Below are 27,943 nucleotides of genomic sequence, written 5' to 3'. Positions count from 1 at the left end.
GACCATTGTGATCATTTAAAAACTCCCTCATTTTCCCAGACCATTGTGATCATTTAAAAACTCCCTCATTTTCCCAGACCATTGTGATCATTTAAAAACTCCCTCATTTTCCCAGACCATTGTGATCATTTAAAAACTCCCTCATTTTCCCTGACCATTGTGATCATTTAAAAACTCCCTCATTTTCCCTGACCATTGTGATCATTTAAAAACTCCCTCATTTTCCCTGACATTTTCAAAATCTACGAGTTTTGCTATACAACCTTATTTGAAGCGAAATATTTTGACTTCCTGATTATAAACTTGGCTATTATACATTTACACGTTTTCCCATAATTTATTCAAACAGATTCGACATTGTTTCGGCAGCTACGACGAAATTCAAGAATTGAGCAAATGGAAATTCCGTCAATGTAATTGGGTTCGTTTTCTCCGCTACTCATCGGTGTTCAGCGGAGACGTGAACGTACTGGGGACACTAGTCAAAGGCGAACCGGTCTACGAAACGATTCGACCGATCCTTCCCGAAACCGAACTGGTAGCGTACTTCGAAGATCCCGAAGCTATTCTAAGAAACCGCGGAACACCGGGATCGGGTGGTGAAGCCGGACGATGCTTCGAATGGAGTACGGGAGCCGAATGGGTCAGAAACCGCCATTTTGTCATATCGCAATATAGACATACGATGGGAATCATTTTAGAAGGTAAGACAAGACACTCTTCCTTACTTATCTACTTCTGATCTTAACCGCGATCATTAAACCCCTTCACTCTTAAAATCGAAAATTCAAAATTGCGGTTTTAATATTAAAGAATTACCCCTAAGGACATAGAAATTTGTAAAATAAAAATTTTCCAAAAGAGAAAAAATTATCGTACTTAACGACATATCAAAGATAAATATACAACTTCGATAAATGGAAAGTGTCAACCTCAAAACCAACCAAAATGAAAAAAATATCGCCATCATCGCATATAAAAAATTTGACAGATTTTTAAATGAAAAACAGAACTTGAAATAAAATAAAAAAAGTAACGAATTTCGTCGAGAGGGTTGAAAATAACCATTCGCTTATGAAAATAAAAATATTCCCAAAACCCCAGCTCGGCTTTCGTTTAAAAATTTTGAGCGAATTAACCCCCCCCCCCTTTCCCCTTTTTTTATTTCTAAAGTCAAAACAAATTCAACTTAGATAGGCAAAAAATATACGATAAAGATATAGAAAAATCTTTAAAAATCTTCCCAGAAAAAGGCTTTTTCCAAGATTACTTGATCTCGTGCGCGAAAAGAACCACCCGAAATCTCTTTCGGTATTTCTCTGAATAAACATGGAATCTGCGTGTGTAGGTTCCTAGATTTTATTAAGAAAAATAATTCCTCGAATGGATATATAAAAGAAAAATAAAGACAAAATTCCTTTGGCGACGGAAAGAAAACCAAAATTATCATAGCGCAATTTCCTTTATTCGGCAAACCAACAAGGGAGGGTGAAGAGGAAAATCAAGTGATTTTTTTATCGATTCTACTACTAATTATAAAACCATTCTACATAGTATAACATCCAGGAAATACCAACTCCGAATAATTTTAAAATTCAAATTAGGTTCAGATTTCATGGATAATTTGAAATAAGGACTTCGGACCAATCACATAACGCCCTGCTTTCCTATTAACAAAATTTCCGTTGCACGCTCTGCATCTCGAGCAACGATTGTTACATCGCGAGCAACTTTTATCAAATCTCACGCTAAATTTCATTTGGCATGGAGCGTGTCACGAGAATTTTGTTAACAAGAAGGCAGGGCGCTACGCGATTGGTCGGAGGTCCTTATTTCGAATTATCCATAAAATCTGAATCGAATCTGAATTTTAAAATTATTCTGTGTTATATCTTGGATGTTTCACTATGCAGAATGGTCTTATAATTAGTAGAAGAATCGATAAAAAAAATCACTTGATTTTACACTTCACCCTCCGTTTAAGAAATAAACAAAATAATAATTGCGGATTTGGGATTAAAGATTTCGAGAAATTTGCCTAAATAAGGTTTGTTCAAGTTTGGCACGTGCTTTTCAAACCTTACTGTAACATTAGGGTTAGCACGTACCAGTTCTAAAACTACGTATAGAGACGTCGAATAACATGTTTTTTCATTAGCTTCGTCATCTTATCAAAAATAACCTTCTTAAACAGAACGTTTCGGATCAATTTAGGCTTAACGCCAATTCCTCGATGTTTACCCGAGAAACGATAGAATTGAACGACAAAAGCCTAGGCTGGAAGAAGAGCCTTTTTGAATGGCGAGAAAGGACAAAAATAAGAAAATTCTCTAAGACTACCCGATAGGGGAAAGAAAAAGTTAAAGAAAAAGATACAAGGATGAGACGGAAAGTGTCTTTGGCGAGAAGGCTGCTCGAGATAGGAGACGGGATTTTCTGGGCCCCCGTTTATCCCATCCCTACTTCTTCCCCATTTTCGGCCGTAATTACTTTCCAAATTTGCTGTCAACTTGAAAGCTAGGCCCGGGACAAGGATTATAAATGAGGCGCTCGGGCACGTTGAATACGACCAACGTTTATTTTAATAAAAGCGACATCTATCTAAAGAGACGCATTCGAGATTGTCTTTTCCTTCTTCCTCTTCTCTATACAATAAAGCTTCTAATCTCGACATATTCAGTTATTTTCTTTTAAATTTGATAAAAATATTTCATATCCCACATTCCATCGGCTTGTCCAAAATAATCCATAAGCGTTCCAAATAATTATAAATGTTCTTAAAACATATATTGAACATTACAATGGAAAGTATTCCAACCTTAATTGCCTTTGTAAATACATAGTTTAAAAAAATTGGTATTTTTTCCGGAATAATAGGAAAAGAAACCGTGTTTTTATTGGAAAATAGCTAAATTTTGAAAGCTTTATATGATAAATTATACAAAATCTTCGACTAAGCCAAAAATACAGGATTACGTAGAACATTTTATGAAGGGATAGGTTCAAAATATAGGATTTTATAGGAATTATAGGACCACCGGGCTCCCTGGAACGTTCTTCCAAGCTAATTTTTATAATCACTCCAATTCAAAATTCTGTCGGTTTCATTAAATGGCCCCAAAAAGATATCAGTGGTCTCCTATGATGAATACTATTACCTTTAATTGCCTTTTCTTTTTATTTGAGCACCTCCGTTATAAACCTCTCCCATTATAAATCGTGGATGATATCGCGACTCTTTTATATTTCAATCTACTAGCTAGCTGAAACTTCCTTCCGATTTTAAACTAGTTTGGGGTGAGCGAGCGCGGAACACAAACTTATTACGAAAGAAAAAGATAATTTACTCCGTTCTGCACGTAATCGTTCTTTCCCATTTGCCCCCGAAAAAGGCTCTAACGCGATAAAAGGATAATCCTGAAAAGCTCCAACAAATAAAAAAGAAAAAGAAAAATGGAAGAGAAGCAAATGGACCCTAATGATAAATAATCCGGACAAGTTCAACTTTTTTCCCCTCAATCTCTTTTTAATAATTTCAAGTTTTCTCTTCTTTACGCCACGCCAAATACACCGAACACTGTCCAATTCTTTAAAGGTCCATTCAGACTACAGTAAAATCTTACTTTCCCGACAGTCACCTCGTTAATTCCGTTTCGGTCGCGTCGGTACGTTCATTTCCCTGTTCAGACTGCAAGAGCAGACGACTTAAAAGGAGTCGCGTATTTGGTGATTTTTGAGCCAAGAATCGTAAAACCTTTCATACTTCATCTACTAAACCGTATAACTCGGTAAGACATGATCGAGTTAAGGCTCTTTCAGACGATCCAACTTTTTGACTCAGCTCGATGGGTCAAAAAGTTGTATCAACTTGCCCAACTTTTGAAGGGAAAAGTGTAGTAAATCCTTCCTTTTCACACGACTAAACTTTTACCTCCAAATGGAACTTTTAAAGCGCCCTCTACCTTGGCACTTACGAAATAACCCGCGAAAAAGGCTTTTTTTGTAATTCATTTTGATTGGCTTGAGAAATGAACTTAAAAAGTTGAGTCAGCAAAAAATTGGATCACTGATCCAATTTTCCTAGCAATTTTTTTGGTGACTCAACTCATCCAACGTCTACTCACACGATCCAACTAGTTGATTCAACTCGAGTTGAACCATCAAGCTGAGTCAAAAAGTTGGATCGTCTGAAAGAACCTTAAGTTATGACTAAAAAGAAAAGGCGTTAACGAGGTGATGCCATCTCGACACAGCCCCAACAAAATTTAAAATTTTCAAACTAAACCCGAGAATCTTTTATGTGTAGAGTCGTTGACACGTCTCTAATTAAGCGCGAACAAGGAGACTTCACCGACGGAAGTGAACTTAAGATTTTTCTCAAGTCTGAATGGGCCTTGACGAAATACGTGACGATCATCACCACGAAAGTCGAGATGAGCTCTTGCTGGGTACTTAAACATTTTTCCAAAGAACGCGACCGATAAGCTAAGACAAGGATGAGACGACATATTTGAACGAAAAAGAAAAGAAAAGTATCCCATCTTCTCCTGGGCGATAATAGGTTTGAAAAACTTGGATTCTAATATAAAAACGCCAAGCTGTTTCATTGTTTCTAGAGGTTATTTTTATATAAGGCTCGTAATAGGCGTCTCCATATGGTCGGTGACCGCGCCCTTGACTCTTTGTCAACCCGATTACCGCGCGAGTTTTCTTTTATATATATTAAGATCTAGTTTCGTTTGGCACGCGATAGTAATACAAAGAAAGGTCATCGAAAAGGGGGGGAAGTTGAATTGAATTGAATCCGTGACCCCCTCTCCCTCCTCACCATGCACCTTCAGCATCCAGAATTATAAAGAAACGATAAAGACCATTACGGACTTTATAACAATGGATGTGATGTCTATGTCTAGGGAGAGGGGGGAACAATGTATCTGTGTTTCTGTAGATTATACAATACATATAATATAATATACATACCCCTTAACCTTTTACCAAGAATATTATCAAGTTGAAATATTTTAGATTAATACTAAAGGGAAGGGAGTATTTAAGAGCGGATAAAAATATCCTTAATGATGTAGAGCTAATAATGTATATTATTATTATATCGTTTCTTTGTTTTGTTCAATGAACGCGGAATGTTTAGTTTGCGTTTTTAATCGTTCAACCCCTGTAGAGATGCTTACCCGCTGTACACAAATGTTCCGGGAGCAGTTACTTAACAGGGGTACAATAAATTTTGAGAAAATATCTCCATGGTTTGATGCTCATCTCAAAGTTTGATCAGGCAGGAGAGCAAACTTAAAGGGTGCATGAGCCTGGGAAGAAACATGTTACATAACCAAGAAGCGATATCTAGTTTACTAGGGAGAAGGTATAAGATGCCTAAGTATTCGCGCGCCATGGTCCCGGACTCCCGGTCCCAATCTCAAAATACAAGGGGGGACGTAAAAGGAGGCCGGGCTATTTCGCCTCTCCTCAGTCGGAAAATATGACTGTTAAGGCTCGTTTTCATAGAAGCTCGAAAATTCGAAAACGCTCACGCTTCGCGAGCTTGAATACGCACGGTAACGTATTTTTTTTCGAACGTTTCCGCTTTCGCTCGAAATTTTCACGCAACTCGCGCCTATGAAAACGAGCCCTAATTTTCGTCATTCGCATCACGTTGGCTTGAGTTTTCAAGAACCAATGAGATACTGGTTGTAATTTAGAGGCGGGGATTAACTCCGAACCTACATTTCGACTGGAGATAAAGCTGGAAATGTGGCGAACTTATACCTTCTCCCTATAAACTAGATATCACTTCTTGACATAACTAAAGAATTAAGAGTATACAGAGCGTCATCCTTCTTCTATTATCCCCTTCTGTATATATCGATAAAATCCTTATTTCTTAAGGAAGCTTATTTTATAATTTTTCTTAAACCAGAGAAATAAGATCCCAAATGGGTATAGGGTGGTGCAAGGAGAAATCGGAAGGTGACCTTTATTATCAGTCTAGCCCGATGGTTCTTTATTTTTTTAAAAAAAGGAATATTGTTATCAAGGGGGCCGGACTTTATGGGATAGATATTTTTCATTCCCATAGTCAGGTAGCTAGCTAGCTACATAGCTCGAAAACTGAAAGAGAGAGAAAGAGAAGCCACTTTTGACAAGAAGAACCCCCGGGCCAGGGCGTAGCCTCGATACAGCCAGCTTCTTTTCTTATAAAGGCAACGTTTCGTTTGCTAGCTAGTTCGTTTTTTTCTTGCTGTCTTAAAACATATAAATCCCCCCCTTCCCTTCGATCACTTCTAGCCCTCCCTATAACTGCAACCAAAAAGACTTCCAAAGTTTCAATATATATGTGAAATTGGTATTTCTTCTTAAAAATATAGTTAGGACTTCTTATTGACATTTCGTTAAGTTAGTAAGTGCCGATGTAAAATACCGGTATAGATTAGAAGACCTTTAAATAAATTTCGTTTTTCGCATTTGCGCACGCGAGACTTCCAAATAAATAATCATGATTTATGTTGGAATTAAGTTGAATTTTTAGATACGGTTTTTCTTTTTTCTATCATTTAGGAAATGTAATAATGGCCCCTCCCAAACTAAATTTCTAATGCAAAAAATAAATAAAATGTTTATCATTATATTTTTTTTCTAAATATAAAAGGAAAAAAATATTAAAGAAATAAATGATCTATTATTACTAAATAATTAGCAGTCTTAAAAACAAGGACTACCACGAAGCCATTGGTTTAGTGGCGTCTGCTAAATCGAACCTCTCACCACTACGGGATTGGTTGAATTCTCACAGGCTGAGAGAGGTAAGGGTAAAGTAGGGGTTAGGGCTAGCAGACGCCTCTAAAACCAATGACAGCACAGTAGCCCTTGTTTTAAAGACCAGTTAAATGCTAATTATTTTGTAATAACAGATAATTTATTTATTTTTTAAATAAATATATATTTTTCTTTTGAATCTAAAAAAGGCCCTTATTTAAAGGTATAAACAAATCAATCGATTTCCAGTTTAAATAATTACAAAGGTCTTTGTCCTTTCTCATCATCCAATTAATCCCTATATCATCTTAGATAACTTTAACTTGAAAATAAACGCGTAATCCTACGTCAATTAAAACTGATTCGGATTACTACTGTTACTACAGAAAAAAAACTAATCTGTCTGCATTTAGAAAAGAAAGAGTGATCAATTGATCATTCCGTCGAAAGGGAATTAAAGAACGACAATTTTTAAGCGTTAAAAAAGGTCTCGTCTTTTTTTTTTTTTTTTTTTCAGGTGGTTTTAAGGTATAACCAAATTATTAACCCCAAAACCGGTTGTCCCTTTTAAGAGATTATTTGTAGCCCGAAAAAAATAATTATTATAAAGTTTTAAATGAGAAATCGGTATCGGTTGATAAAACGACACGTGACCCAAATATTAACGAAAAAAAAAATAAAAAATATAGGCGGTTTTTAAAAACCCCAAGATACAGACGATTATTAAATAAGTATCCATAAAAAATCAAGAGCAAAATACGCAATTCAATAATGGCACCGCGTCAATATTCCCATAGAGCTGAAGTACACCAAAGCTAACAAAACTGCCAATATATCTTATACAGTTCTTCATTTATAGGTTAATTCGCTCGGAGCTATTATCTAAAAAAGTGCCATGCCCCTCTAATTTTCTAATTTAATTTACCCCTATACCCGGCCTAGTACACTTTGCAGATATAAGCTCGCACAATAGATTTCGACACTAAAAAAAATCCCATTTAATTCAATCAAAAGGCGTAATTTGGCAGCGTTTAACCTAATAAGATCTCTTTTGCGGCGAAAACCAAAGTGATTAACTTATCAAGGATAGCCGGATAATAATATAAATCTATAGAGAAAAACTATTAAATTGAAATAATCAAACGGAAAAAAGGGAAAGAAAAGACATTTCGAGAGTCGCGTACTAAAACTATAAATCTAGATAAACCAAAGGAATAGCAAGAAGTGATATCTAGTTTATTGGGGAGAAGGTATAAGTTGCCTAAGTATTCGCGCGCCATAGTCCCAGTCCCCCTTTCAAAATACAAGGGGGGACGTAAAAGGAGGCCGGGCTATTTCGCTACACTCTTCTCAGTCGGAAAATATGATTGTAATTTTCGTCATTCGCGTCGCACTGACGTGAGTTTTCAAGAACCAATGAGATGCTGGTTGTAATTTAGAGGCTGGGATTAACTCCGGACAGGCTACGTTTGGACTGGAGATAAAGCTGGAAGTGTGGCGCGAATTTATAACTTCTCCCTAATAAACTAGATATCGCTTCTTGATCTAGATAAACCAAAGTAATAGGGAGATTTAAGATTTTTTAAAGGTATTTTAGCCGCGAGAGACAAAAATTAGAAAATTTTAAAAGAATGGATAAAGAAAAGCGGAACTACCCTAAGTGTTCAAAAAACCCATTTTTCAATGACAATACTATATCATTTTATTTAAGTATTAAATCTCATTGCGTGACATGAAATTTGGGCTAAAAATACTTGGCTAAAATGTTAAGCTTAAACAATTTTTGAGGCCGCGTTTATACACGTCTGATGTCAAAAAATTTTATATTTTTTTTCTTTCCCCATCGAGAAAAATATACGGACGGTATCACGCGATATCAAATCTTAGTAATTTTTAGGCAGCTATAACTAAATGAAAGTAAATAATATAAAGTAAAAATATTTAAGAGAAGGCCAGCCCTTTTATGGCGTATATTTTCTAATAACATTCCCAAATATTGTCTCTGTTAATGAATCTTTAATTCATAAGGTTTCAAAATATGAAAGCCTATAGGGGGGGCGTTGATCAATAAATAAATAAAAAATAACAATAAGTAAATAATATATATAAAATATATAATAAAATATATAAAATAAAATAAATATATAAAATAAAATAAATATATAAAATAAAATAAATATATAAAATAAAATAAATATATAAAATAAATAAAATAAAATAAAATAAAATAAATATATAAAATAAATAAAATAAAATAAAATAAAATAAATAAATAAATAAACTTCCAAAAATAAATTTCTACTACTCATACAAATTCGAGCTTTGCCACTTAATATTAAGACGTAAATTACCAGGATATTTCTTTTTTCTTGTTCCACCTTTAAGAAAAATAACCCTCTAGACTAGTTTTCTTAAAAAGCGAATGTAAGAAAAATAGAGAGAAAACATTATGACGGGCCCGTATATGTATGGTGCCGTTTTTTTTCTTTTCTTTTTCTAACTTGGGCCCTCTAGCCAATATAATTATTAATTACCTGCATTCGAGAGAGAGAGAGAGCCGATGAGGAGAGGAAGGAAAAAGATGGGAGGGATATAGCTATGACCATACAATACCGGGAGTGTATTATTTTTTATCTTCTCCTTCAGTCCTTTGTTCGAGAGCCCTATTCAATACCGGGGCCGGTTTCACGCCAACCTGTCACGCGTGGTATACTTACATACCTTACAGTTCTTTTTCTATCAGGCAACCCTCCTTATAATAGCTATTTTTCTAGTTACGTAAAGAAGGGGTTCTATATATCGTGTATCCCACACAAAGTTGGAAACTATGCCATAGCATAGACTAATAATACCGTAGAGGATTCCACAACCCAACAAAGAAAACATTATGTTCCGCGATAGCTTCTGAACTCGCGCAATCCCGCAATACCAGAAGTGAGATGAGACTAGAAGTGAAGGGCTCTAGCATTGATAGTAGATCCTGGCACTAGTGAACAAATTTGAGGATTTTATGCCGCTTCCATCGCGCCTACACTACAGAGAAAAAAATTGGTCGAGTTCCAAAAACATTTCCTACCCCCTTCCCCTCAACCTAAAGCGGCCGAACACGGACGCGGCTCCTTGAATCTAGTTCGGCCGTCTACCACCGCAAGCGTCTCACGTTTTGGAGGGAAAATTCAGAAACCGCTACTAGAGGGCCAACCGTTCTTGTGTTATCAAGAATATTCACTTTCGCCGAGTGGAGAATTTGGTTAGCTCAGTACTTCTGGAAATACGTATCATTTGCCAGATCAACACCCGTGAAAGACAAAACATACCACGCATCTTTACAATCCTAAGATTCTATCAACGAATACCGTTGTTGATGCGAGTCCCTCTACAATTTAACAGTAAAGATATTTTAGGAGCACGAGATCGAGATAGCTATGGAGAAGGGGGAATACTTCACGTGAAATGAGTTTCTAATCGTATTTTTCAACACGAGATGCATTGCTACTCCGCCATTGAAATATACTGTAGCTCAATTTTGTTATGGTATATTTTTATCATTATTAGTGGTCGATTCGTACCTTTAAAAAATTCCATCTCCATCAATCCCATCTAAAATTCTTAAATCTCATCTAAGGACGGTTGAAACAAGCTTGGAGAAAATGGGTTGGCATAACTTTATTCCCATTTAAACAAAAATTGGAACTTCATAAAAGAGTAAGAGAAAGACAGACATTCTCTATTTGGCAGCTTGGCAAGCAACGAGAACGAGCGGGAGAAAAAGTGATGAATTTGAGCGGGCAGTTTTGGCGTGAGAGAAAGAGATGTCCGCGATGGATGTATTTTTTGCGCCAACAGACAGAATATAAGCCGCGGACGGTGGCACGTCGCCATAACGAGGGAAACGCCCTTAAATCTTTCCCAAAAGCTCTCAAGGTCGGTGCTCTATGCGCCCCTCCCCTCCCTTTTCCATGTTAAACGCGTAATAACAAGTGTTTAATGCCGGTCCGCGCTGAATAAAGTCAATCTCAATGAATTATGGGCCCCGAGCATTAACTGGCATCGGCACACACTGGACTCCCAGAGTTCGCGCGTCATACCAAAACCCCCAAAATGCCAATACCACCACAACTTAGTCCGATCAATAGGGTGACGAGTCGCACCCGAATAAAAATATTTTCCCCAAGTTCGATTTTACTCCTCGGAGGGTGAAATGACCTTTACGCGCGTCACGTGACGAACCAAATCGATAAATACCACCGTAAGTGATATCATACGAAGATAATTGGCAATAAGTATGATAGATTAGGATTAGTTTGTACAAGGAACCCCGCATTATCTTGGGGAAATGAAAACTAAAAACATCGATACGCGATAATAAAAGAAACATCATGTAAAATAGAATGTGACCCTAAAAATCGACTCCCACTCGAAACACTATTTCTGCTAATTACCGTTTCAAAAGAGCTTCCGGCGTTGTACATGATTAAATTTACTTAACATACGCGAGAGGTAAATCACTAAATTTAAATTTACAAGTTACACAAGCTCGTGAAATATTAAGGAATTTCATGGAAAATCTTTGAAAAGAGAACATAAAAAGTTTGCCCTCCCTTGGATAGGCGTATCTCCATTACATTAAATCACTAGAAAAACCGATTAATATAATTCCAATCATGTAGTACTTGGGAACATAAACAAACCAAATATGGTATTATCATAGCAACTTCTCACGCTCTTACGACCGTCCCTATCGTGCAACGTACACCACTCTCTCTTTCTCTCTCTAGTACGAAAATCCCCAAAAGTCCATTGTACAATCGGCAAATACTTTGCTTCGTCGTTTAACCGAAATGGGCTACGTTTAAAGCCACGTTATGGTCTTATTACACACTCGAGTATATACGATCTACGGGCCAAACGATTTATAAAACGCTTTTAACGAACATTTTCAAAAGAAAACTGGTTCCAAAGCGAGAGACACAACGCGCGCTTATCATTCATCGTCTGAAAAAAAGCGAGGGGGTAGACACTTGAGAACTCAGGCGTACAATATGTCTTGAACTCAATGTACTGTCAAAGCTGAACTCTGAGTTCCGAAGGCTTTGAACTCAATGCACTGTCAAAGCTGAACTCTTTTGAACTCAGGTGTACACAGAGATCCAAAGCGTCTACCCCCTCGGAAAAAAGAGAAGAAAAAAAAACTGAAATTAAAGAAGAAATTGGGCTATAATACAAAAGTCTTAAAGGCCTAGTATAGTAGCATTTAATCTCGGCTATAGGTAGTTATAAATTACTTCAAAATGTGAAAATCAAGTCCATATAGAAAATTCCATTAAAACTAGAGGGGAAGCAAACACCATAGGGGCGTCATAGCTGTGTCATCTTCTGGTGTAAAATATCTGTATTATCAGGGATAGATTTAATTTTAGAAGTAGGAATGGAGAACAGAGTAATGTGGGCGCGCGTGAAAGTTTTGGACCCCCTTCTCCGGGACGGAGGGGGGGGTATGAAAGAAGAGGCGGGGGTCATAGCGACAGAGGTAAAAAGGAATTACGTATTTTTCGCCGTCCCCATCAGCAACGTCATTGAAACGTAGTTTACGTGAAACAATTAGATAATTTAAACTTTTCGTTACGTGTTGGAGGGAGGGGCTCTATACTGGGCTATGAGTCGGAATAACTGAAGTAAATACTAACCGTTAGAACTCCATTCCTACTTCTAAAATTAAATCTATCCCTGGTATTATCAACTCCATCTTGGACTAACAACATAAACATCACCGTGTATAAAATTTACATCCCAGTCAGGTTTAAAACCGAAAGAATTTCCAATTACTATTGGTTTGTTACTTGGCGACAATTATTGCAGCTAGAAAAACCCCAATTAAAAAGTAATTTTAAATTTCAATTTCATCTTAAATAATGAAGATTCTATTTCTTCCTCTAGTCACCCAAAACATCGGTTAAAAAACTATACCACCTAAAAAAAAGGTGGAAGCAGCAGGGTTATAGGGGAATAAGGCATAAGAAACATAATCATCTTTAATGCTTCTTAATTAGACGTAATTAAAAAGCTAATCGGCTTAAACGCGAGGAGAGTACGAGTTTATGTCGGCGGCCTATTAAAAGATTTAACCCCTGGCCAAAAACACGAATCGTAAAATACATATCTTACAACGTTTAATTTCACTTAGTCATTAAAACGGCGCGTTAAATATATGGGGTTTTCCAAGGGTGGGTCCCTGTTTAATTAAAACCTATTTAAAATTCACCTTAAAGAACCCCATCTCGATGATGTACTAGAATTTATTTCTCACGCGGTCTCCGAAATTTCGTAGTATTGTACCGGTAGAAAAGGCGGTTTTTATTAGACATAATCAGCCCGGGGCTAACATTAACTTTAGATTCTCCGGTGCCAACTGCCAACCAGTTTTTAAACAGAAAGATGTAGATGGGGAGGCTTAAGATGGGGGGAGGGATTGCGTAACTACGAATTGTAAATGTTAGTCCAACTATATGATTAATTTAACAGCCACAGCCATACATTATCGCTTTGTTATGGACCTCGACTCAAATACGCTTCTCTCATATTTCCTTTCGTTTTTACCATCCACGGTAAAGCTGAGAGAAAATATTGGCCAAGTCTAGACCCCATGTAATTATGTAAAATGAAAAAAACCTAAATACGATGGTAGAGCTACGAGTATTACACGACGCTAATCAACTGAAAAAAATTATACATAAACTACAATACTGGGAAATCGCGAACTTCCTCAGGACCGAAAGTATTCTCTTACCAACAAAGTGGAATTTCTTTATCAAATGTCAATTAGCACGTGGAATTTCAAAAATTCCAAAAACAAAGGTTTAAGTGTTTAGGCCCATTTTCAATCAACTTTTTCCAAGCTTTTCGCTGTGGCTTTTTTGGGAACTTTTGACGGGGTTTCGAAGATAAAAAATCTTCCAAAAAATTAAAACGGAAAAGCTGAAACTCGTATCGTTTTCAAACAAGCTTCAAATGAATAAAAAATTACAAGTGGGCGTGTTTTCATATGTGTAGAGGTCATTTTCTTTTCAAAAAAAGTCCTAAACCGTAGCACGCGCCAAAACTGTTTGAGCGGCAAAAGCTTAAAGAAAATGAGAACCAAATATCAAACTCATTTAGATATCTGCTTCTCGAAGGTTTAAAGCCTGAAAAGACGAAAAGCTGAATTTGAAGCTCGTTTGAAAACACCAAGATTTTTTGCTTCGGCTTTCCGCTGCTACTTTTGAAGTAAAAGCTTAATTTTTGTTCAAAAAAATCTTGATTGAAAACGCGCCTTAACGCTGGATTAATTCACTTCAAGTTATAGACTTTTGTCTAAATTTCATTAACTACAAAGAATTTTTATCAAGGTGTTTCTGATAAGTCTGCCTTAAATTAAAGATGATGCTCTTCGGGTACACGATTGATAGAAGTTACATTTTCGACTCGAAAACGTGCACCCAAAGAACATCCCCCTTAATTCATGGCAGACTTATCAGAAACACACTGTATATATCATTACTTCGGTATATCCGTTAAGATTAAAGTTATAAAGGGGGTCAAACGTTTTAAATTCGTGTACGGCTACTAATTACGCTAAATTAATATCGTAGGTAGCAAGCACCCTTACCTAAAACGTGGTAGCAGCTTTTTAAACACTTAAAATATTTTCTCAATGGTTTAAAGGAATGGGCAGACAATCTATATGTATATCAAAGTCCTTACTGACTGACAGACTGACTGATAATCAACGCCCAGCCCAACCGCTTGCCTTAGAAGGCTGAAAATTTGTAGGAACGTTACTCATAAGTTTTATTAGCGTACTAAGAAAGATTTTTCCATTCCGCCGTCATCTTAAAAATGGCGCCCAGAAATGTAAAAAATCTTCTCTATGCAACAAAGTTCGCGCGTTTCAACCGATTTCGTAAATATTTAGTACACTGGTTTCCTTTAACCTAAAACCGCGCTGAATGGTCTTTCGGGTTCGATTTGTTGCCATCTTTTTAAATGGCGGCCAAAAACTTAAAAACCCTTCTTTATGGAATAATGTCCGCATGAAAAGTAATAAAAAATATCCCGACGGGCTGACGGGCAACGCCGAGTGCCTTCACTCCTAGGGTGCTACAAAATCTACCCATTTTGATGGAAGTTCTTATTACGCGCGTGCGACGCCGTGGGTAACAGCTAGTAATGAATAATTCTCAGCCATTAAACTAACTTTTACTAAAGTACTATTGACCCTTAGAAGTAAAAAATAATTATGGGTCACCTTTCCTTTAAAATTTTGGCTAAAAAAAATAATAATAACTAACCTTGAAATATATAACTTAAGAACCGTTAATTTAATTCATAACTCAACGTAGGCGCTACCTATAATACAACGAAACCGGGAAAGTTTTAAAAACCACACTCAGGAAGGAGGCGCGATATGTGGGCACGCGCGTAATAGACTAATATTTCTACCCCATTCAAAAATTTATGGATTAGGTATAACCGATAATAGGTTTTGTAATAGCCTTGGAGTTGGCACCCCTTGCTTATACTTCATCGTGGACCCTTAATCTCCCACGTTTTACCACACTTAAAAGCTTTAATTCATTTTTCAAATTAAATTAAACTTTGTTGCCTTAGGGAAAATCATTTCTTTGGTAGATTATAGATCCAGATCGCGGTAAAAATAAATCTAGATAAACCAAAGGAATAGCAAGAAGTGATTTCTAGTTTATTGGGGAGAAGGTATAAGATGCCGAAGTATTCGCGCGCCATAGTCCCATTCCCCCTTTCAAAATACAAGGGGGGGACGTAAAAGGAGGCCGGGCTATTTCGCTACACTCTCCTCAGTCGGAAAATACAAGTAATTTTCTGGTCATTCGCGTCGCGCTGACGTGAGTTTTCAAGAACCAATGAGATGATTGCTGGTTGTAATTTAGAGGCGGCGGGGATTAACTCCGGACCTACTATACGTTTGGACTGGAGATAAAGCTAGATTATAAATGTGGCGAATTTATACCTTCTCCCTAATAAACTAGATATCACTTCTTGTTTTGGTACATAAAAAAAAAAATGGCAGGACCTGGGTCCCAGGCCTGCAGATGGTATACTGTGGCTGTTAGTTTAATTAAGTTACGATCTCGAGGGGTTATTTTATAGTGCAGAAGCCAAAAAAAGTTAAATCCAATAAAGATTTCTTGGAAGAAATTTGGAAATTCTTATAGGTATACTTCTTTATAAAATTTTTGATAAAGTTTCGTAACGTCTTACTAAAACATTTCTCGGTAAAAAGAACGACGCTGCTCTCTAGGGACCAATTATAGAAAAAAGAACTCTCTTAGGAAGGGTAAAATTCGAAGGAAACGATGAAAACTGTATAAAAGATACTTATATGGAGCCAAATTGCCTTAAACCTATTAATTGGTTGGTCCTTTCAGGAATAAAGGCCAAGAAAGTTTTGACGATCACGTTGCATCAAAAAGTTTCAAGTTTAATTTTTTTTTCCAAAATCAGGGTTTATTATTTCAATTGATATTGGGAATTAATTGTGCGGCAACATTTCTCGCAATCTATGTCTTGAGGTATAAATAATTTAAAACCAAGAAATACTGATTTGGTCTACTATCTATTCCGTAAGCCAAGATCTTATTCTCAATTTGGTTGCCTTTTCCAGTTAGTCGCCATTTTCCAATATGGCCGCGGATGGAATGCAAAATATATACCTGTACAGATCGCTAACACGCGTAATAAATTCGACTAGAAAACAGTAAACAAACCACCCCCCCCCCTTGCCAATTCAACTTAACCCTAAACTAACAAACATAAACTTAAGCCTAACCTTAATTACATTTAACTAACACATCATGAAAAATAGGAGGGTCAGATTGCGTCATCCCCCTGAAGATGAGTCAAGCCAAAAATATCGCCGCTATAGTTACGACTTAAATTCCATTTTAAACCACTCGCAAATCCCCCAAAAATCACCTAAATCTGAAATAATTAAGGTTAAACGTTAATTAAATCCCGTTTAACACTTACCACGTACTCCATTTCAATCTCCCAAAAGTCCGGCGCTGTTCCACGAGACGATAATGGAAGCCATTCCTACGTCGCCCTTGCCTCGTCAATCATCTACGAGCAAAATAAAATAAGATTGGAATTAATCAAACAGAAATACTACATTAAATCATTCAAAATTACATTTCTCAAAAGCAGAACTAAATATATTAACTTATTTAACTCATAAACGCGTTAAAACTAGTCACAAACTAAGCCTAAGTCTAACGAAGTAGCGACGAAAATTAATTTTAAAATCCACGTTGTCTTTCTTCTCGAGAAAAAAGAAAAATTCTGAGCAAAAATAGGCGAAAATGAACACGTTGACAACGACTTTAGGAGAACGCCTACTCAGGCGCATGCGCGGGCAATCAGGGGGTGGGATGACAGGGATAGGGAGAGTGGACTTTGACCTCATGGGCTGGAGCATGGATCAAGCCAATATTTTTTTTTCTAGTTTTCAATAGCGGGAAATTTAAATGAAGAAAATATTTAAAAATATCAATTTAAGCTACAAAAAGCCACGTTCACACTTACATAGGAAGCCGGTTCGAAGCGATTCAAAACGCTTCCAAAACTGATTCTAGAGAAGCTAATCCACCTTATTCCCTTTCGCCGGAAGTTAGGTTTAGCTCGGAATTCATGGGGGTGAGTATTGAGTAACAGGAAGAAATTGGTCTGTCGTCCGCTACAGTACATATTTTTGGCTTTTGTAGCAGAGGACAGACCAATTTCTTCCCGTTACTCACCCCCATGAATCCCGAGCTAAGCCTAACTTCCGGCGAAAGGGAATAAGGTGGATTACAAACGCGGTTTCTTGAAGTTGCTTCGCGAACAAACTTAAAGCGGCTTTGACAGCAGTCTGGGAAATAGCACACTTCCTCTGGTCCAAAACCAGTTTATTAATTGCTAGGACTAGTTTTTTTAATTCAAAAAGTGGGGGTTACTGGTCCTGGGGGCCAGTTTATTAATTGCAAATCTATAGGAGAACAAAGGCTTGGACCACTCCAGAGACCAGTTTATTATTTAGGACACTAGAGGGGTCACTGGTCCCAAGGACTAGTTTAAAAATTATGCTTATTTCCCAGCCTGTTTGACAGCTAGTTTCTAGTTTTCAGGGGTATTTCACATGGGATGAGACTAGTATTAATGGTATTTTCAATGGACTTAGGCTCACTTAGCAGACAGCTCCAACGAAAAGATAAGCAGACAGCATAACAGGAGCGTCTTAAGGAAAGGAGTGAACCGAGGCTGTCTAAATCGCTTCGAACTGGCAATAAAGAGTGTTTAAAAACTAATTGGGCAAAAGAGTTATCAGCCGACTCTTGTGCAAGCGTGAACATAGCTTAAGTAAGCGTGGAGTAATAAGTTTAAACAGCTGTCTTTGAAACTCGTACTTCTATTGTTTTCAGTATATATTTTTTTATGAAATTGGCGGGAATCTAAGTTACAAGTAATGAAAGAGTGCCAATAATATAACACTCGATATGGCTTAAAAAAACGACATCCATAAATGATGTGAAAATAGATTTCCCATTGAAACTAAAGAATGTAATGGTACTTAAACACTCCCAAGAAAAAACAGCGCCAAACCCGGACATCCATCGATAATTCCTCTGTTAATAAAAGACACATTTCATTTTTCCCACGTTATTGGATTGGTATTTCTTACGAGCTAGGGACGGGTATCTATGATATCGTTTAGGAACGCTATAAATCGAAGATAAAACGTTCCAGGGATATAATAGAAATTAAAAAGAAGAGGGGCCCCACGGGTACCAACGGTAGGGGCCTCCGTAACTTTAATAGGAAGACGATTCGAGTAATGGTACGTTGGTACTACGTTCCACCCAAACCCAAAAATCCATGGAAACTTTATAACCCCGTTAATGGAAAAAAGGCTTAACCATGTAGTGTTTCGAGGCTTCTGCCGTATACATAGGTAGTATCAAAATACACAGATGGGCTTTATTCATACAATCATCGCGAACGTACTAATCCTTATGACCCTTACCATAATTGGACAAGTTTTTCCAAGAATATTGAACTACTCTCTAAAACATACAGGGTGTTTCTTATGAGTCTACCATAAATTAAGGATGATGTTCTTTATCCAAAATGTGCGTTAACATTTTGCCGTCAGGGTTACTGTTTTCGAGTTTTAAGGATATAGGCCTACCTAGTAATAATTCGATATTTGTGATTAACGCAAGTAATAATTCAATATTCATGTTAAACGTGTAATAATTCGCTCGGATACTGTACTCATCTTCGCTTATAGGTTAATAGCGGTACGTTTTTTATCCTGGCGGATCGAGAAACAGTTGAAATGAAAGGAGAAAAGGGCAGAACCGCGCGTTCGAGATAGGAGTCGATTTGTTGAGGCTGCAGTCCGTCCGTCCGCTAGCTCTTCACTCCAAAGACGTAAAAATAACGATTGCCTCGTAAAAAGAGAAGAGAAACCGAGAGAAACTCTTTTAATGTCCGCGGTGATCCGCACCGAAACGCTATTCTATTCGCCTTTCCTTCATTCCACTCTAAGGTAACGGTATAGAGTCCCGTCACCGCGTAATATGATTCCGAAGGAGAGTTTCAGCCTTACAAACTCGAGTCAGGTTGGTGTAAGGGAGGTATATAGGCTTAAGGTTTCAAGTTGATCCCTCTCGGTGAGGCACGAAGATGCTGGATGGTCTCGGAAGAGGGAAGGTGTTCCCCCCGTACGACTATGGTTTCGCCTTTCGCAATCTCTTTTAATCAGATTCTTTAATCGCCCAAAATAAACGGAATAATCCCTTAAGAATAACGGTGTGGGGCTTCTCTCTCTAAGTCTTTCTCTCTGTAGTTTTATCCGGAAGTATAGAGGAAAAAACATGTTCCCAAAGGTCGCCTCTGCTCTTTCTTTCTTCCGTTCTTGCGCATCCGATTTTTATCGTTCTCTATAATGCCCGCTATACTATTTAAGTCAATTTTCTTTTTTATTACGGGATACTAGGCTATATCAAGGAGGGTATAAGGATTTCCCTCCTGTATAGATGTTTTAACGCGAAATATCGATAACAGTTTTGTTCATAAAAGCTTAATTCCTTACATCAAAACAGTTTTCTTGTTATTAAACCCAGCAAGGCATGACCGTCTTTATGGCGTTTGTTGACTTTAACAGGTCAGGGATAACCTGGAAAAGTCAGAGAATTTCAAAATTTGGGTAAAAATGTCAGGGAATTTAAAGAATTTCAGCAAAGTCAGGGAAAATTCAGGGAATTCGGTTGAAGTTGCGAAAATAAATGCGGTTCAACCAATTAACCATCCAGCTGGGTGACGTTTTAGTGAGATCACGTTTGACCAGACACCAAAATGGATTCGCTCTCTCCGCAAATGTTTTACGTTTAATAATTAAAAATGCGATTTAAAAGCAATTGTTTAGTTACATTTAAAACAGTGACAATTAGTTTTCTGGGAAAATCGTAAAAAAGGTCAGGGAAAACCTGGAAAAGTCAGAGAATTTGAATCTGAAAATTTCGTGGCAATGAAGTTAGATTTTAATCTAATTAAAGGGTTTAAATTTAACCAATAACGTCAAACTTCGGGGTGATTTTAAGATAACTTGAAAACAGAGTGAAGAAATTTTTATATGAGAATTTAAATGCTGACCGGCAATACACGTATGCAAGAGGGTATACCCATATTACAGGGGTTTTCTATGTATACTGGAGAAACTTTCGTTATTGAAATATTTGAAAATACTTCAACAGCTCCACTTTCGAATTTATTTCAAGTATTAAGATCGAAGTACAAAGATTTATGGATTAATAAAGGGTGCCGGCAACGATATTGAAGAAGAAGAAAAGGATGGGCTAAGAAGTCTTTTAATCGTCTTTCGGGTCGAATTCTTTCGTAACTTGTAACCAGTGAGACGTCGGAAAGCCATTTATAGAAAAGGTTTCAAGGAAGAGGGAGAGTAGAGAATGGAATAAGACAAACCCCCAAAAAAAGAAACGTAAGAATCCCGCAAATCGTTTTTCAGAGGTTTTTTCTGGGCGTTTTCGCGGAAGGATTTAAAATCGTCCAAAGAAGAGTTAACGATTTCCAGAAACGAGAAAAAAGATTAAGGGAAAAATACCGTTTTCCAGATATTTTTCTTTATCTTAATTCCTCGGGTTTGTCCACTCATCCATATAAGCCAGCTCACTATAGATTAATCCGCCTTTACGGATTTCTCTCAAAAACTCAGTTCTTAACTCAAAATGAAATTAACAATCGAAGGAACGAAAAGAAAGAGCTTTCATATGATTCTGTCGTACCAAAAATATTTTGCGTTTCTCTTAAAACTTTGACGTGCAAGTTGTTCCAAAAAAGGTGCATGGTAGCATCGAAGTACAGACAGTGGGTTCTAGCCTAGTATTTTTATTTAAATCCAGTCTATGATATATATATCCACCTTTTTTCTTGTTTCATTTCAAAATGAACGGCGAGAAAATTCGCAAAAACAGAAAAAAAGGAACACATTTTTACTATGCAGAAACACTGACTCCTTTAAGGTTGTTAAGTGTCAAGTGAGGGGGTGGAGATAACCGTTAAGTATACTTTTTAATTAAATTTGCATACAGAAAGGATTAGTTTCTCAACGAATAATCGCCCATTCCGCCCGCAAACGCTCGTTTTCGCGCCTTCCCCATGCAGCAACGTGGACTAATAAGAAAGACAACTTCCATTCAACTTGACGAGACCATTAAGAAAAGCAATCTACGCCGCTTTATTCGCCAGAACGAACAAACAAAAGGAAGGAAAAGAAACTCCAAAAAACCTGCCCGCATAAAGTAAACTCGGTTTGGTATAAAGCATGCACCTCGGGAATTAAAACCAGAGGTTCATTTTAATACGGGCTACATTGAATGTTAAGAAATTAAGAAAATAAATCAAGGTATGCCAATATGGTTAGTCTCGGAAACACTTTATTTCATTAATTAAATAAAATCCTCAATCAATAATAGATAGTTTTCACACATGGAGGATTCATACCATTTACACCAGGAGGCCGGGCTACCTGGAGGACAGAAATCCGTCTGCTTTTTGTCCTCCAGGTAGCCCGGTCTCCTGGTGTAAATGGTATGAATTCTCCATGTGTGTAAACCATCTCTTAAAACTGTTTCTTAGAAAAGATTTTCAATTAAAATTTTGTACAAAACTTTATCAAGATTAAAGGGGTGTACAATTACAATTCATTTTGTCGTGAAGTGTCAACAGAACAATGACAATTTGGCCTTAAGATAAAGCTTGATATGGGCTTCTACATCACTTTAAACGTATAAACCATGTTTCCAACCCGCATTTGTAAAAACGAAAATTAAGAATGAAAGAAAGAAGTTAAAGTAAACATTGGTGGATGCGTATTTCCGGAATACTATTGGGAGAAAATTTAAAAAAAAAGAATAAAAAAACCATCCTTGTTTTACTTGGAATTCTTATATGGATCTATTTTTGGGTTTAATATTATCAAGTTATTTTTAGCTTGGTCTTCTGGGGGAAAAGGGTGGAAAGGTTAGGACTTTTTGGAATTGTCGCGACGTTGGTAAAGAAGAAGATGGAGAAGTTTAAGCTAGAGAGGAAGAGAGAGAAGAATCTTATTGTGTGAAACCAAACGTAAAAAAGCTTTCTTTTTTTCCAAGAAAGTTTCCTTTCTATTTGGTTGAATTCGGGGCATCTCAATTTATAGACTTGTCCGTCGAAAAACAAACAAAAAAACACAACACAACATATAAATTCACGTTAAAACTCAAAAAGGAGTTTCCTATATATATTATTATTTTTTATTTAACCCTTGACTTTTTCCTGTTTTCTTTCTCTCGCGTAGCAACGCCGTTAGATTTGTCCCAACCTTTACTAAGCGGTAAAGTGCCAAACGAATCCACGGAGTACCATCAGCACCACCCTCACCACCAAAGACGGTTAATTTCAGCGTCGCCTTTCACCAGCGACTCAACGAATAACACGATGGTCGGTCGCACCGAGGACCGGCTGTCTATGACTACCATTGACAAGTACAAGAAGGAAACGACGCGGGTAAGTACTAAATACACTCCAATACGACCTAGCTACTTCAAATAGCGAAAGAGATCATTTTTAGGTCTATTTCATATAGAAACTTATAGATCAAGATGAGCCAGTAATAATGGTTCAAGTTGAAGATGTAGTCCTTGCGTCATTTCTAAGTAACATTTCCAAAAATAGTCCGATCTAATCTTAGGCGCGCCCTTTCCAAAACTATTAAATTTTTCCTGCTCTTCATAATTCTTTCTCCGCTTCGGAGATTACCGCTCGTTTACGTACAAAGGATGTATCTAATAAGTCTGCCACAAATTAATGGGTGCTAAGTGGTGCCGCTTAGCGCCATTGTCTTTGTATCAGAACTAGTTTCTATTTTTAAGATAGAGTGGGTGACCTTTACGATTCCGTCCTGCACGACCTTATCCCTAAACGCGGAGGATACTGGGAGGACTTCGGTGCCGTTCCGTAGGTGGGGTACAGAGGCAACTTTACAGGTATGGGGGGAGGCTATCCACTCGATCGCTCTCTACTTCAAGCTTTAATTTATGACAGACTTATCAGAAACACCCTGTATATACCCTTAGCTACCGAAAAATATTTTCTCCGGTCGGGGCAGCGACAAATCTTAGGGATTAGACGCTTGGAAAAACAAAGTCGGGGGTTATTCTGGGAAAAGAGTTATCTACTGTATATCAGGGCAGAAGTCTTTCATATACCTCGTAGTTTCTACGGGGTAGGGACTGACTCGACTGAGGACCTTTAAGAACCTCCAACTACGTTCTTGAAAAGTGAAGAAAAATTTATCGAATCGATTTTTTGAGCGAGCGCCTTCCTTTCTATCTCTTTTGTAATTTGTCATTTTTCTTATATCAAAGTTTATTTCGCGAACATCTCTCAGCCATGCAATGTCAACTAGAAATCCCGTTTATCCAAAAGGGTCCTGACTAAAATTAAAACGGACGAGCTCGCGGATTAAATGTCAAAACGAGACAAAAATTAAATTTACCTTCGCGCCACTGGAAATTTTGTCCCCTTTTATTTGGATCGATAAACTTGGCGTTATAATTTAAGTTCGGAAGAACGCTCCCAAAATTTACTCTTATATGTAATAAAATTAAATAAAGCTGCAAAAATATCATCAGAATTATTACGAAAACTAATGGAAGTTCACTTCACTCTCATTCATATAGATAGAGTTATAACAGGGATAGATTTAATTCTAGAAGCAGGAATGGAGAACGGTTAGTATTTACTTCAGTCCGACTCATAGCCCACCCAGGCTGCGTTCAGTAACGCTCAACGGAGGCTCCGTTGAATGCGCATTCGCCACTGAACGATTTTCGGAACTTCCGGTTTGACGTCACGATTGTAAGCGAAGAGGCATCGAAGTCATCGGCTGTAAGAGCCGATTACTTCGTTGAGCAACGCATTTGTGACGTAGCAGCAATGGAGGAAACATATCTCCCTGAATGATTTCGAGATGTTAATTTGATGGATAATTTCGGAACTATTTATAAAATCGGTGTAGCAGCGACTGAATGCGAATGAATAGTGTCTGTTAATTATTTTATGAAATTGTTTCGATTATATCTGTGAAGCTTTAAAAGTTATTGGGTTTTAAAGCTTAAGCCTTGGCTAAGTTACGGGTCAGAGTTTGCTCTTATTTCGGCTAGCAGGTCCTCGCATATCCATTTCCAATTTTCCATGAACTGTAAGCAGACGATACAACGCAAAGTTTGCAAAAAACCGTTCAGTAGCCTAATACGTCATATCACATCACGTTGATCAACGGAGCTCAACGCGTTTGGTCTCCGTTGAGCGTTACTGAACGCACCCCCAGTATAGAGCCCCTCCCTCCAACACGTAACGAAAAGTTTAAATTATCTTATTGGCTCACTTAAACTACGTTTTCATGACGTTGCTGAGGGGAACGGCGAAAAATACGTAATTCCTTTTTACCTCTGTCGCTATGACCCGCCTCTTCTTTCATACCCCTCCGTTCCGTGGAAGGGGGTCCGGGACTTTGACGCGCGCCCAGATTACTCTCTGTTTTCCATTCCTACTTCTAAAATTAAATCTATCCCTGGTTATAATAAAAGGTGGATATTAATTATATAGGCCTATAAGCAAAATTATCATTAGGAACTATATAGCTTTGTAAAGGTTTTTTCAAGACGTTTATCTTAAATGTTTTTTTTTTTTTTTTTTTCTCGTCTTTTTCGGTTTCATTTATTCAGCGCAATTACTCGGATATGGGAAAGTGCTTAACGCAACAGAAACGAGGCAAAGAACGAACTCTTTTACCGTGCGAAGTTTGCGGCAAGGCCTTCGACAGACCGTCCTTATTGAGAAGACATATGAGAACCCATACCGGTAAGTAATTAACGACAACAAAAACTCTCTAAGAGTGCGGTCCTCTTCATCCCTGTATCCATCCCATTCCATCTTAGTCGTCCGCATCCTTATCCGGTTATAGAGAGGATGCCGTCGCGAAAACTCGTACCCGCGTATAAACATAAGAGCCCCTTCACTCATTTCCCTAATGAGCCTCTCTCATCCCTGGACAATCAGAGACAAAAAGAAATTGAAACATTCGCGGACGAGGGTTTGGTTTAAGAAAGAAAACAAAGAGACTTTCGAATAATTAAATAGTAAAATCTTAAAAGATTCGAGACAATCAACGGAATTGGGTTTTAGCATGAAGGGGATAGTAGAAGAAGAATCACATACTGTACCCTCTTAATGCTTCAGTTATGTAACATGATTCTTCCCAGGCTCATGCACCATTTTTGTTTGCTCTCCCGCTCATAAAACTTGAGATGGGTATCGCACCGTGCAGGGTGAATTCTATAACTGTTTGGTATTTACTAAATCCTCAGCAATCAACACACAAACCTTGATTGTCTTGACTTGGAACAATAATCCACAAGCGCATGCGCCTTGGAAAATAGTTAAGCGATAATAGAGTAATGATGCGAGGGAACTATTTATCGCGTATGTGATTAGGTTTAGTAACCTTGCTCCAAATGTTAAGGGATGTTGGGTTGGAAGAATCATGTTACAATTGCCCCGCTTTGTGAGGTACACTTCTCTCGAAGAGAAGTAGTATATACTTCTAGTTTTAGCAATGTTTCCAGCGCTCTCTGATAAAAATGTTGCATAAAATGTGTTGCACAACCCAAGAACGAGAGTCAATATAGGTCCAGTAGGCCAATAAGCTCTCGTTGTTCACAATACGCTCTTTACAAATTCGAATTAACCCCGAAATATTAAGAAAACCAAAAAAACTTGACAAAGAAAATATAAAGGTTGCTGAACTCTTTAAATTAGCTCCAGTTGTAGAAAAGGGCACGCTTTTTTAAAGCAAAAGAAAAAAAAAAGCTTTTAAATTCCATCATGAAATTGAAAACTCAACCCTCTTTCTTCTCTTTGAAAATACCCCAAAAAATAAAAAGTCATACATTTAAATAAACATTGAGATCGCAATACTGGGGCGTCGATTTCTCTCAGTTCTTCTATACCCCTTTGAAGCTAGCTACCAAAAGCAATAGCTACTTTTATGTACTATTCTTTGTTTGGAAGTGAAACGCGATAAATGGAAGAACATCCGACTTGGTTGCCCATTACCCGCGAGATTCGAAAGGGGTAAGAGTTCCGTCTGCTCTCTCTCTCTCTCTCTCTCGCTCTCTCTCTCTCTCTCGGGGCGCAAAGGCTTAGAGAAATGGAAGAATCAAAAGAAAAACTGTATCGCGAACAAAAGGAATTGTAGAAAAATAAAAAAAGAAGCTATAGTTCTAGTCGAGGAGGAGGATGGCTGGTGAGAAATGAAAAAAAGAAGCGGCACCCAAAACACGTAACAGCTTGACGGAAACAAATGTGGAAGGCCCCCCAAAAAAAAAATATAAAAAAAGTGGTATTGGGCGGGATCGAAAGTCATAAATCCTTTCCTTTCGAAATAACTCAATCTGGCATCCTCCACCCGAAATATCCAGGGGATTCTCGTCCCCGGAATCAGTTCGAAGAAGCGACGCCAACGGGATGCGGAAGTAAAAGACGCCAGTAAAGTCACGCTGGGAAACCCGGGAGCGAAAAGCCCGCGGAGAAATTGAAAACGCGAGCCTGAAAGATACGGATGCATGGCGTGAAAATGTTCCTCTCAATCTCTAGAACTCTATATTCAAACGTTATACTATTCGAGACATACGGTAATCAACGCCCTAGAAACCCAACTTCTCAGTATATATATACATATTATCATAAGTATGACACTACTTATACTTCGTAATGCTAATGACTTACTGTGAGCTATAGTTCAAGAACGACGGAAGCGAGAATTGAAGTCCTACACTCAGTTTTGCAGTCCATCTTCCTATTTAGCTTTTGACAGCGCCTTACCAGGCGTCGCTTTATGAGAAACTATGACCTACGTCACTTCATGACAGTGACAAACTTATGGAACATATCTTATGAACATTATCAAAACGTTTCTGGGAAGCCATGGAAAATAACGAACTTAAAGATTGTACATTAGCTTTTACTGATGTTATTGAATTTGCTGCGTTTACAAGGTTTCAAAGTACTTAATTTCAAGGAGAAAAATGGTTTCATTAGCATACTGTATACTAATTGGAAATATTGGCCTAAAACTGGAATCCCTTTTGTGTCATATTATCTTGAAGTTTCAACAATATCAATTTCCCTCGACTTTAATTAAAAGGGCACTCCCGGGTGTCTTTTAATCGCGTTCGTTTCAAAGGAATCATATTGTAGAAAAGAGGATTATACTGTCTATTGTTAATAATATTTTGTCAAGATTCTCCTTCGTAGAAATCGGATTTCCTGCTAGAGAGAGAGAGAGAGAGAGAGCGACTGGGGAAGAGGTTGTCCTTGAATGAAGTTAATTTAGTCGAGGAACTCAAATGTCCTAAACATCCGAAATTAGAAGTCCTAGACTTTCGTCCTATTCGTAAACAAGCTTTATAAGCTACGCTACACGAGTATATTCGGCTGTTAGCCGTCACATTTTAAGTCCACGCACCCTCTGCTACAACAGCCCGTCCTAGTTTTACAA

The 27,943-nt window shown here is 37.6% G+C and overlaps 2 protein-coding genes across 3 annotated transcripts in view; one reads left to right on the top strand and one right to left on the bottom strand.

Annotated features, from left to right (window-relative positions):
• Nucleotides 1-17,125, bottom strand: part of LOC149661230 (protein turtle-like) — a 444,653-nt gene extending 427,528 nt beyond the window's left edge. For both annotated transcript variants that reach the window (XM_089842695.1, XM_089842694.1), the window contains exons 1-2: nt 16,975-17,125; nt 16,813-16,905 (exon numbers count right to left, since the gene is read on the bottom strand). The gene's annotated coding sequence lies outside the window, so the exon portion shown is untranslated. The remainder of the gene's footprint in view (nt 1-16,812; nt 16,906-16,974) is intronic.
• The window catches only part of LOC149661229 (uncharacterized), a 53,710-nt gene that overhangs the window by 14,145 nt on the left and 11,622 nt on the right, over nt 1-27,943 (top strand). The window contains exons 2-4 of the mRNA XM_089842701.1: nt 350-704; nt 22,679-22,887; nt 25,110-25,245. Of these exons, the coding sequence (XP_089698827.1) occupies nt 350-704; nt 22,679-22,887; nt 25,110-25,245 (700 nt within the window). The remainder of the gene's footprint in view (nt 1-349; nt 705-22,678; nt 22,888-25,109; nt 25,246-27,943) is intronic.

This window comes from Phalangium opilio, unplaced genomic scaffold (genome assembly GCF_054372755.1).
Source record: "Phalangium opilio isolate 3A_F unplaced genomic scaffold, DU_Popi_V2 ptg000070l_1, whole genome shotgun sequence".
NCBI classification, from domain to species: Eukaryota; Metazoa; Arthropoda; class Arachnida; order Opiliones; family Phalangiidae; genus Phalangium; species Phalangium opilio.
Note: the sequence above shows the minus strand (reverse complement) of the source record. Positions and strands in the feature narration are given on the sequence as shown.